Genomic DNA, 12,808 nt, shown 5'->3' with positions numbered 1-12,808 from the left:
ACTCCTGCAAGGTAACATTTAGTCATTATACTAAATGAGGAAGCAGAGTTTATTAGATATTGGCTGAGAAGGGCCGACGAAAGCATTTTTGGATGTTAGAAAAAGCATAAACTATTGATCTACTTTAAGACTTTATGCACTGTTTACATTATTCTGATTCATGTAAATTTAACTTTTTCATCCTAAGAGGAAACAATTTAGTTGCATTTATGTAGAATAAATCTACATTTTTCCTATCCACAGTGTCCTCTTATGTAAAAATGTAGCTGCGACAGAGATGTTTAAAGATCAAGAACTGAGAGAAATAAAACCCAACAGGTAGAGAAAACATGTAAAGGCACAGCAAGATCTCAAGAGTTGTGTTTGCATCTAATTTCTCATTAGCCAAGATGTCTGAAAGAAAGAGGCACCTTTAGAATGAACAGACTAGGTCTAAATAAGGCTTTATTAATAACCAACACAAGATTATAATTTTTTTCAACTTGACAAGCGCCAACTGGCACAGAATCTGAGAGGTTACATCTTTTGTCAACAATACAATCAGCTTTTCAGATACAGATCAATTGTTTAAATTCAGTTCATGCTAAGCAGGAACTGATAGCCATTCCTTGTTAATAAAAACAAGTGATGTGATGACTTCCATCCAGTTGTCAGTGCAATCTTTTCAGGAACATTGTGTTCAGTTGTCAAAAGCAAAAATTCTGGAGAATTTCAATACATTTTTAAGTGATTATTCATACGCATTTTTGGCCACCTCTATGCTTCAACTCTGTGCAGAAACCAAACAAAACCTAAATTTTCATTTTAAGAAATGTTTATCGTATATATTCTTTTATTTTTTTAGTAAATTGCAAATATTTTAGAACAAGTCAAACTCAGCTGTGCTTCACTTTTTTCCCACCTAGTTTATATCACTTTTACATTAATTCCCACCATTTGGCATGTCTGGCACTGAATGGACAGAGTGAGAATAAAGCCCACAAACTGCAGCTTGTGAGAGAGAGACAGCTCTGCAAGGAACTGGGCAGACATAAGGGAAGAACCAACTGCATGAATTTCATGCTCAGTGTGCAAGGCTTGACAGGCTTGTCCTATTTTGACAGGCTTTTATCACTTTTTACACGCTGCTGAATTATGAGAAAAGCAAGTTCACAAAGACATTGATATTGCTCACAAAACTGCACTTGCCTGTGGAGTCTTGTTTTTGTTTTTTGTTGGTTGTTTTTTTTTAAGAAAGCTAAATTGAATTCCTAGAATATATTCCAAATAGTGAAGAAAATCTAACACACATCCATCTTCAAGGAGTCTTTGATGTATCAGACATCCTTTATTTCTTTTAACACAGCAAATTAGGCTAGCTAACACAGCATACAACTGAACAGACCCAGACAGGGTTTTCTTATCATTGTTATTGAGCATTACCTGTTATAGTAAGACATTTAACCTATATACCTTTCAATTGAAAAATAAACATTCTCAATGCAAATATACAGGTTTTATGTTAAACCCGTTACCTCTCTTAGAGAATCTAAATGGATTTAGAAATACTTAAATATTTTCCTCTTGTTTTGTGGTTGGATACCGGAGGTTTCTTCACAGAGAAGAGTTTAATGACAAGTAAAAAGGTCAGCAAACAAAGCCAGGATTAAGGGATAACCTCTTCTATCAAATCACAGCCTACCACTGAACTCAGATTTGAATAAAACGTTATGTAACTTACGCTGCTTGTTCTCTGGAACACCTGTTTTATCAATATTTGCACAGAAACATGTTCAGTGCCAGAAAAATCCCATCAACTCCATCTCTTTAACTCTACCAATCTTCTTGGGTCTTGCTTGCTATTGTAGTTTTAGAGATATCCTGTAATTTTGCCGTGGCAGAACAGTTTTCATCAAATCTAGGCTTTCCTCTAAAAATATCACAAAAATGGTGTATATTCTCTTTACCATCATTATGTCACACTGTCAAGAATTTTAAAATTTCTTCATGTTTTGAGATTTAGAAGCATAGTCCAATAGACCACCTCTTCTTCATTTTGCCATGATGTTACAATTCAGTGTTGTTACAACTGGGATTTGATCACTCCCTCACTACCCTCAACATAATGTTTGGTATCTAGAGTCTCACATTCCTTTGCCCAGCTGACAACTGTTGAATTTGTTCCATGTGGAAGATTGCCGGGGCTCTTTTTCAGAAGAGGAGAGAAGCAGGAGAACTCATCCATACTTCCAAGAAACTAAGAATTCTAAGAAATTGAAACATTTTTATTAATTGTTCAATCTTTCTTCCACTGGTTGTAGGAAAGGTGGTTATAAAATGTTGGCTTCTCAAGAAATCATGGGAAAATAAAGATTCTCAAAGATTTCTTTCAATAAACAGGAACATCAGAACCATCAACACAATAGGGTGTGCCAACTCTTTGCAGTCAACAGACAAGCATCTCATCAACATAAATTTCAAAAAGTATTTATGTTTCAGCATAGCAATTAAAAGACTGCAATTATCAATTGTGTTTTGTTGAACTGTGGCACATTTATCATTCCAAATTCAAAGTGACACACTAACATGTATCTGCAACAAAATTATTTTGAAACAAATACATAGAAATACCTTGAAATCTCTCTCTGTGGGGCAGATATTTAGGACAGAGCTTTCAGACCCTAAATTAGCATTTCCAGCAATTGTGCTACTAGTATATAAGCTTATGTTGAAATATACAGTAGTTCAACAAAGTTGGACCTTATGAAAATAAGCAACGTTATTTTCATCAGATTTTTCACTATTCCAAACTCTAAGATGCTAGAGTAAGCATGTATTATTCTACAGTTAATACCTTTGTACATCAGTATTTAAAAGCACACAGTTGTTTGGATATTCACTATTAGGAAAAAATACAGGATTTTCTGGCAACACCCACATATGCCAAGAAGTCCAATTTCCTGGGAGTATCAGATACACTGAAATTTAGAATGTCCTTTAGAATGAATTTGTGGTGGTGATCAAGCTTATTTCCAAGTAAGTACTAACAAACAAATTTTTCTAGATTCTAGTTATAATAGGGAAACACATGTTGCAGTCATCTCTGTTTTGCTATTGCAACACACATACTAAGAAAATAAGTAGTTAGAAAGAAGACCACAGAAATGAGGGACAGACTTGCACTAAAGCAAAGAAAGTCTTGAAAGTAGGCAAAAAGCAACTTTGTGCTTTCTTTTCTGCAATTCCTTCTTACACAAGGAACAAGAAAACAAGAGAACTGCAGTTTTACAATGCCATTTCTTGCTCTCACTGTGCTACTAACTGTGCTGACTTATTTCTCTGTTTTTGTGAAATTCACTAGCATTTTGGATGAAAGAACAATTCTCTCTAAACGGGCAAAAGAACAAAGATTATTTTGAAGTGATACTTCTCTCCATTCACAGAAGAAAAAAAAAATTACAGCTTGTTTTACCTTGCACCACCATTGGAAACTAGAGAGCTACTTTAAAGACGTGAATAAAAGTACATTGATAAACAACATCTAAAACCAATAATCAAGCCCTGTATCAAAAGCAAGAACAGATTTGTGGAACGAGGGAAATAGACATGAAAACAATATCATGAAAAAAACCCACACTCAGAAACAGGAATACTTCTAGTAGTTCCAATTTGAAAGAGAGTTGAAATCCCAGATTTCAGTTGAAGTATCTTTTTTTTAACAAATACCCAAGAGAGTCGATAAAAATTTGAGTATGTGAGAAAAAAAATACAATTTATTTTTATTTTTTCAAAGCAAAAAAAAAAGAACACTGAGTAAATTGTAATGAGCTGATAGTCTTATTATCCTCAAAAGAGAAATTAAACTAGTCATACCAATTTTTCTGCTATTAGGCATATAATGTGTCTTGAAAATGCTACCACAGATTTCCATTTGATCTCTCACCCAAGCTTATGTACCACACCAGTAGCAATCAATTATCTAGACTGAATATATTTCTATCTCAAATGTATATAAAATCTTTTTCTCTACAATACAACATAGATATCCACTGTTTTGAACAAAAATAAATGCATGCACAACAAGCTGAACACCTCACACTTTGCTCTTTTCTCACCTCTACTCAATTTCTGTCCTATCTTCTTTTACTCAAAAAAGTTTTAAAACCACATGTGCTCTCTCCAGGGCAATGTTCAGTCTTTATATTTGTGATTTTCTCTGTGTTGCAGAGAAAATCACAGATATAATTTCATGTTTACAATCAAAATATACACATGCAACTCCACATACCTTCTATTATTTGCATTTAAAATTGACAGAGATGCAGACTGGAGTGAGCACATTGAAGCCTGTAAATTAAAAGAAGTCACACCCCACAATTTCAGAAGGACCTAGGGAAAAAAAGCTTTGCAGCACAACAAAAGAATGCCTAGGAACTAGATACAGATTTGATACAGATTTCTAAGGATCTCCATGTGCAAGAAAAAGAACTCCTTAAAATAAACTGTTCATGATAGTATTTTTCAGCTTCACTGTACTCTCAAGCCAAAGCCTTCCCTTTCCAGGAAACTTTTGAAAGATCTACTTGCTTCCTGCCTTTTCCATTAATACACACCAGCATCTTCAGATATAGGGAAAGCACCACTGCCATGCTGTGAACTTTTAATTCAAAAAGCTTCTTCCGTCCATAATTTATGAAGAATGACCACAATGACTAGGTTTTATGATGAAATCAGCACTTCATGATATGGCAAATACAACTTCTTTTAAGAGAAAAGCAGAGTAGGAAAATGCAGACTGAAAAGTAAATTCTTCCTTCCACAATTCCGTTTATTTTTGCTCAAGTTATTTGAGGCAGACAGGATAAACAAAATGAACAGTCTACACTTTAAAGTGAAAGATGATGTGTTAATAGCCCAGCTATTTAATGGCATGTAAGTTTTAAATCTATTTAATTTGACTGACCCTTAAATTAGCTCCCTTGGTTAGAGCATGGTGCTGACAGCACCAAAGTTGTGTATTCAATTCCCATAGGTAAATCACTTAAGAGTTGAACTTGTCTTAAATCACTTAAGAGTTGAACTTGATGATCCTTGTAGGTCCCTTTCAACCCAGAATATTCTATATTCTGTGATCTGTGACTTCAGTGAAAAACTCTTTAATAACTACTGAGATACTGCTTTTTTAACTCTTCAGGTAAATTACAGGGAGTTCAAAAAGACTGTGTTTTACACTGTGTTTTAGACTCAATCTCTACTTCGAGTTCTTCTGGGGGATTTAAATTAGAGCTTTAATCACTGAGTCACATAAATATTCCATGTTTGCTTGAGTGTTTTATTTAAAAAAACTCAACATATCAACACCTTTCCTTGAGACTTCTGAAACTACTCAGTCCAAAGAGGTTACAGATGAGTGAGGATTTTTCTCCCCTCAAAAAAGAAAGACATAGCAATGCAAACAGCAAACATTCCCAGACTCTTGGACAATGCTATTTTAATAATACATATCATTTTCATCTTCACTCATCTGAAACATTTACATGCATGACCAGATGACAAAATATGCAATTATTTCTTTTGACTATTCAATTTGTGAAGATAACTTGCCAAATTAGTTGTACAACCTGTAATACTTGTCCACTGAGAGCCATTAGAGCTTCCCCAGCCGACATCATTGCTCCATCTGCCCAGTGATTTTCTAGTACAGATGAAAAGCAGTAACAGCCTCTGTTCTCAAGTGTTTAAACCAACTCACTAATTTCTTCAGGTTATCCAACAATTACACAGTTTCTTAGAACACTGCACAATGTATTTCAAACATTCATGAAATCTTTGAAAAACAAAACACTAGATTATGTATTTCTAACATTAGACCTGAAATCCTAGACCAACCCAAGAGAACTTACAAAGTGCAATAGTGTCATTCCCTTGTTCACCCCTCCCACAGGAAAAACAAGCATACAGCCAAGGAGTGCCCTTTGCTCACTAGAAATTTAAACACTTTTTAAATACTTTGCTAACTAAATTTCAGTACTGTAAAATGGATCATTCCATAAAACTTGCTACTGATAGCTTCATCTCAATTTTGCCAGTTATAACAGCTGTGCCTTTCACGTGTGTCCATGTGCATAGAAATTAAAATATTTTTATAAATTTCAAAAGCTTTTCACCAAAATACCCTCAGCCACTTTCTGACAAGGGAATCCAATCACCATGGTTTTATTCTGAAGCTAGCAAATTACTCTCTGTAGTTCTGAAAGTTGATCAAGACAGTCCCACATCCTAATAAGAAAAGCTATTTACTAAGCTGCTAAATACATACATGAAATTAAAATACCCAACCCAACTACCATAAATAATACCCTCTTTAATGTGAGAGGAGCTTTCCAAGCAAACTGATGCACACAGGAATCCACATGTAGTATGCCATGTCAAGACCTTCAACCACCATGCTCCATAGTCTTTTCCTAAGACCAGATACACATTCACTATCTCAGGCCACCAACAATATTCCAAGTCTCCTCAGCAAGGCACAAACACATCTGAGGCATTTCTAATGTCACTGTTTTTTAGGGCACTGATCAACCTTACAGCATGCATCTATATTTCTGTTGCTGGCACACACCTCCCTTCCACTTTCCATCACAGTCAACACAGTTTCCCTTAACTGGCCTTTCTAACACACACTGTGCTTGCTTCCATAAGGACATCATGAGATAAGATAAAGAAAGAAACATCCTCTTTGGGGGAGAAGGGAGTTCTATAGAGGAACTGAGAGACCATTTTGAATGTCTCCCTTCAATGGAAGGGAGACAGACATTTATAGAGTCTGGGTTAATATTCAGCAGATTTACTCACACCAAAAGAAAATTAATGACTACAGGTCTGGGAAAAGGAGCATGTAATTTACTGGATTTAACTGCGTGTCTCCCTTGCTTTTGCAGACTTGTAACAGACAGAACAACAACATATTGTGCAAACTGCTTCATAATGCAGACTTGGGTGTAGTCACTGAAAATCAGCAGGTACACATGAATATTGGTGAGCCTCCATCAAGACTTTTTATTCCAATTTTCAAATTATGTACTGGGAAAGGCTGTGTGTTCACACTGAGACCTGTTCTGCAGGCTTGAGTACACTTGGCACCATTCAAGCAAGGTAAGATTCACAATTTCCAGTAACAATAAAAGAGGACTCAGAAGAAAATAAATTTGCAGAAAATCCACTTTTAATACACTTCTCCATAAAAGATCTATGTGGGGGGACAGTGTCATAGAAGTCATCAAGAAGAAGTTCCATTGTAGATATATTCACACAAAACCAAATACCACATTTACCACTTGATATTAAAATACAACCAAATGGTTGCTTTACAAGAGAGCTCATATGGTTTAATATGCATGCAGACACTGAGATTTAGCAGTGCCAACTTTACAAGGAAAAAACCAAACCAGAATTCAGGTCTCAATTGTGAATAATAACTCCACTGTTAGCAATGTACCAGCCACCTTCATGGCATCCACTAGGCTCTTTTACCAGATTGCCAATTACCTGCATTCATCCTGCAGTTTATGGAACACCTTATTTACAGTTTGTCATTTCAGATGGATGGTTTAAGGTGTCCGCAGTATAGCAATACCTGCACTTTTTGGCATAATAACAACATCTACTTAAACACATTTTCTCAGTTACTTTATTTAAATAACTCTCAAGTGATAAAGCTCAAAGGTTTTCTGGATGCTTTGGTTTCTGGATGGTTTTTTGGTTGCTGTAGTTTGCAGAAGATATCCACTGGAGCCAAGTAATTTTAGGAGATGCACTTATTACACTACTGTGAATCTGCTTGAAAACAAGAAAAGCAACTACAGGAGCAACTCCTGCTTTCATTCTCTACTAACAAAATTCCTTCTTTTCTGCTTTTATCCCTGACATTTGTCACTGAAAGATTGTGACATAATCTCTGCTATACAACACATTTTTACATTCACATGTAAAAAGGGGGTAAATGCAACACAGAACACAAACAAAAAATCTGAAAAAACTCACACTGCTTTTACAGTCCATTTTCACATAAACCATGTATAGCTTTAAAGAGTGATAATGACTTAAATCACAGGGGACATTTAAAAGCATGAATACTAAAGTCTTCTGGCAAAAACTTACAAGAACAGCATTAGGTTTTAGATAGAAAAGACTAGAACAATAGTGAAAGTTATGACAGTACTCTTAAAATACAGACTAAATTAGCAAACTGTACATGTCTTATCTCAAAGTTTGAAGGAAGTCACTGAATTCCTGCTAGAGTCCTGTCTTTTGGTTCAATTTTCAGTAATTGTCATTAATTTTCTGTGTTAACCCCAGGCCAAAATGGGCAGAAAAATCTAAACTCTTCATTGTGCTTTATAATACCAGCAAATCTACTTTAACCATTTTCTTTATGAACTACTTTCTAATTTTCTGCAAAAGAATTAGCCAGTCTGTGACAAAATGTACTGCCACTGGGATCTAATCTGTCCCAGTGCCTTTTATGAGTACACATAATGTTGTGCAAGCACCACTCTTGCACTAAGCATTTAAGGAACAGGTTTTTCTATATAAGCATACAACTCCATCTAGGAGATTCTCCCAACAGCCATTTTGAACCCAAACAGAAACACACTACGTTTTTTTACTAGTACAGCAAAATACCTATTCAATACTTTGCAAATGAATATCTTTTCTATAGTCCGCATAAATAAGACGTGAAAATGATGTTTCACAGTTTCATCTTTAGCTTGTCTTCCTTTTGCCTCTACTATTAGCTCCTGCCAAGTTACATGCATATCTTTAGCATGAATGACTGACCAACTTCTGAACTCTTATCATTTAGCTATGATTACAGGAAGGAAATAGATACCTAACGTCAAAACACTAATTTTATCTAAAATGCCTTTAATTAGCTTATCTCGTTAACCACCAAAGGTTTCTTTGAAGTTAAAAAGAGGTCCTCCTGAAGTGTAGTCTGGTCTGCTGCCCAGAAGGCGAAATGCTGTGCAGCCGGTGTGTACCGAGCCATGCTTAGAGTAAAATGCAAATCTCGCCGACTAACCCTTGGGCTAGCCCGCAGAGCAGCGTCGGAGCCGCCCGGGAGCCCCGGGGCGGTGAGGGCTGCGGGCGCTCCCGGCGGGGTCCCGCGGCTGAGTCACGGCGCTCCCAGCCCCCGGCCCGAGCACCGCGCCGCACCGCTGGAGGCACCGCTAATCCCTGCCTCCTAAGGCTCTCCCACGGCATTAGCTCCACGCTGAGAACAGCTGTCGGTTTCATAAACTTCCTTAAAGGTTCACAGGGTTTCCCAGGCTTATGAGGTAAACGGGATTCGCGCCTCGGCTGCGAAGGGTAATGAGGTTAAGGCTCCTTCTCCTCTTCCTCCTTGGCTCTTCCTCCGTCCGGCGCCGCAGCGGGCGCTGTCCGGGCTGTCACCGTCCGGCCCCGTGACTGGCACCTGTGGCATGCCAGGTGTCGGGGGCCGGTGTCGCCGGGCACGGACCCACCGCCCGGCCGGGAGCGCAGCCCGGCCCCGCGGCGGGCGGGGGAGCGCGGGGCGGGCGGCACAAAGCGCCTCCTCCGCCCGCGGCTTTGTTCGCGGCGGGGCCTCGCGCCAAGCCCCTGCCGCAGCCCCGCTCCGCCGCCGCACGGCGCGGCTCGGCCCGGCCCCGCTGACAGCCTCCCCCGCCCTGACCCCGCTGTCTCCCCGCCACGCCACCGCCTCCTCCTCCTACCTTGGCTTTCCCAGCCTCCAGCTTCTTCAGCCGCTCCTCGTCCTCCATGGCGTCTGTGCGGGAGAGCACGGTGTTACCGGCAGCAGGAGGGGGGGCTCGCCCCGCGGCCTCCCCTCAGCCGGGGCGCACACGTTCGCTGTCCGGTCTGGTCCGGTCCCGTCCCGCCTCACAGCGACGACAGCTGCCGTGGCGGGGGCACCGGCGCCGCCATCTTCAGCTCCACGTAAACACGCGGCCGGGGAAAGTGACGTGTGGCCGCCCGCTCCTCCTCCCGCCGCCGCCGGCCCCTCCTTCCCGAGCCCGGGCCGCTCCCGGCGCCTCTGCCCGCCGGCGACCCCCGCCCGCCCGGCTGCCGCCGAGTCCCGCCGGAGCCGCCCCCGGAGGAGCGCGTTTGACCCCTGCCCGCAGGGCGGCGGCGGCGCCGGGGGCAGCGGGCGCGGACAGCGCCGGTGGGCACACCCCCCGGCACACCCCCCTCCACACCCCCGCCCTGCGGGCAGAGGCGGGGGCTCCCGCTGCCCACAAAAGAACAGCACTGCCGAGCCGCCCGGCGCTCGCTGGACTGCGACACGGGGCTCTGAACGGGCAGCACCCGAGCTCTGCTGCCCCGCCAATCCCGTGTGTGGGGATTGAAGGCTAATTCTGACAGTTCTGCTTCTCCAGGTGCTGTCCTGCTCCGGCGCGCCGCTCACACAATTGCAGGGATCCTACAGCTCTATCTAAGGCTTGGCAGTGCAACGAGCTTCCCGAGCGTGTGCCGCAGACTGTGTAAGGATGACAACAAAGGATGGGTAGCCTCCCCTGTTGAAATTACTTACCATGCGCTCGTCGTGCCAGACGGGCTGGAAGAAGTGTGTTAAAAGCACAATGGGGAATATGGCACGTGGCAATTAAATGCTCATACAATTTCTATACCTCAGCAAATACAGAGCAATATTCTGAGATAATTTAATAGTCTACTTAATGTGCGCCTTGAAAGGCTAATAGCACTTTGTGTCACGTGCTCCTATTGTGCTTTTTTTTTCAGTTCCCCTTGAGGTGGGTTCCGATTGCGATGGTGCGATGGATGGCACAGGCTTACACACAAAGGAAGGAAAAAGGCTTCCCCGGAACGTGTACCAGCTGCAGTGGGAACGGATTCTTTATTCTGCATTTGGAATCATGCTGCTTTACTAAATGCAAAACTCAAAGTCTTTCGGAATTAACTTAGATCTCAGCTTTGCTGATCTTTTGAGTGTGGTTCCTTTAGCATACATTCTTTCCTTGCCTGAATTTTCCAGCAAAGACAGGATACGCCCAAAAAAACTAAACAAACAGAAACACAAAAGAAAACAGTATTTGCACAGTATTACTGACCAGGAACAAGGTTTTTTTTAAAGTCAATTAGGTGTCCTAGCAACAAAACACCCATATTACTACCAAAGTAAACTAAACCTACAATCTGAGGATTTCATGTCAAAGGATTTTCCTTTCCTCCTCCATTACATTTCACGGAAAAGTCTGAAATAATTAGATAATAGGTACAGGTCATGTGCATTCCTGTGTTTACAAAACAACGTTCTCAACCTTCAGTCAAAAAGGAATGTATACCATTTATGTAAAAAGAAAACACCATCCATCATAGGGAACGAAAAATGTCTGCATCATCTGTTGTTTCATATTTGAAGCAAGACATTTGTTTCAGTTAAAGTTCTCAGACTTTGCCATTTCACTACAGGAAAATCACGTTATAGAGGAAAGCAGCAAATGAAAATGAGAAGAACTAATTCAAGAGGAAAGATTTTTATAGGAACATAAATTTGAGTTCATTTCTTAAAAACGTGTTCCTAAGTCAGTAAATTGAAGTACCTCCTCAAAGCCTGTACAAATAGAAATTTTTTCCCCAGCAACTACAAAGGCCCAGAGATCCCTGAGGGAAAAATAAATCACCATTTTTGTGTCAGTGACATTCTTCTTGACTGTTAGAGGCCCCTGTAGTAGAACTAGCAATCAGATGTCAGTAAAATTTCACACACACGACACTTAGATAATAATTTTTCAGTAAATATCCCATTTAGAACACAATTACAAACTTTCCAAATCCTATAATTAAATGGGTTCTTGAATTAATGCTAAGAATTGATGGGCCTAATTTTCCTTTTACTTATAGACTTACATCCATGTAATTTTATTGGATTTTAACTTAACACCTAATTCATGACTATGAAAGTCATGATAACCCTACTGACAAACTATAATAGAATACTGTGGAAACTACTACTAGATAGAATATCTCAAGGAATTATATTTCCATATCCTCTCAGCATTGGAAGAACAGGACTTTCTCTCCTAGGGAAAAAAAACCCCAAACCCATACTGTATGATTGCCTACTTCAGCTATTTTAATTCCTATTTTATCATTCATGCGGGGCAAGCTATCTGGAATTCACAACTTGGTTAGCCAACTAAACTTTCAGTTACAGAAGGGCATTCATCTTGTTTGCTTAATTCTCAGAATTGACTAATAATGTTCACTTGCCCAAGAATGTAAGAAAGTGCTGAATAACTCTAACAACTCATTAAATTCACTTAAGTTAAACATGTAAACTGCTTTTGAGAGCATATAAGAAGTAAAACAGATTAACAAGGTAAGAAATACAGATCGGATATTCTCCAAAACAAGAACTGGTGTTTTGGCCTAGAATTATTTTTATTTAGAACTAAATTTATTATTGAAAAATATTCATATATAAAATGGCACTGAACCAGCTTTGAATATCAGACCTAATTTTTAGTTGTGTCTGTCTGGGGACAGGGAAAAAGGCTTCTTCATCTACAGCATTTTCTCTAACAATGAAACTCCACATTCTTCCTACCTCTTCTGTTTCCTTTATTCACTGTTCAGAGAATGTATGCCTGGTAACTTTCATTGTGGCCCTTTAGTGGACTATGAAGCCAAAAGATGAAGCCTAAAGACCATCTGTGATAATCACAAAGTTCTGATTAGGAGATTCAAATTCTGTCACAGTCCACTGAAGCCAGAATCAGAGGGCTGTCAGATCACAACATGCTGCTGGTAATTCACAAATAATATG

General features: G+C 39.8%; 1 protein-coding gene across 1 annotated transcript in view; it reads right to left on the bottom strand.

Moving 5' to 3' along the window:
• Window positions 1-9,957, bottom strand: part of AKAP9 (A-kinase anchoring protein 9) — a 106,006-nt gene extending 96,049 nt beyond the window's left edge. Inside the window, exon 1 of the mRNA XM_058033603.1 lies at window positions 9,735-9,957. Within this exon, the coding sequence (XP_057889586.1) occupies window positions 9,735-9,782 (48 nt within the window). The 5' untranslated portion in view covers window positions 9,783-9,957. The remainder of the gene's footprint in view (window positions 1-9,734) is intronic.
• Window positions 9,958-12,808: the final 2,851 nt, after the last annotated feature.

The sequence above is a fragment of the Melospiza georgiana genome, chromosome 1, assembly GCF_028018845.1.
Source record: "Melospiza georgiana isolate bMelGeo1 chromosome 1, bMelGeo1.pri, whole genome shotgun sequence".
Classification (NCBI taxonomy): domain Eukaryota; kingdom Metazoa; phylum Chordata; class Aves; order Passeriformes; family Passerellidae; genus Melospiza; species Melospiza georgiana.
This window is presented reverse-complemented; position numbering and strand designations above follow the sequence as displayed.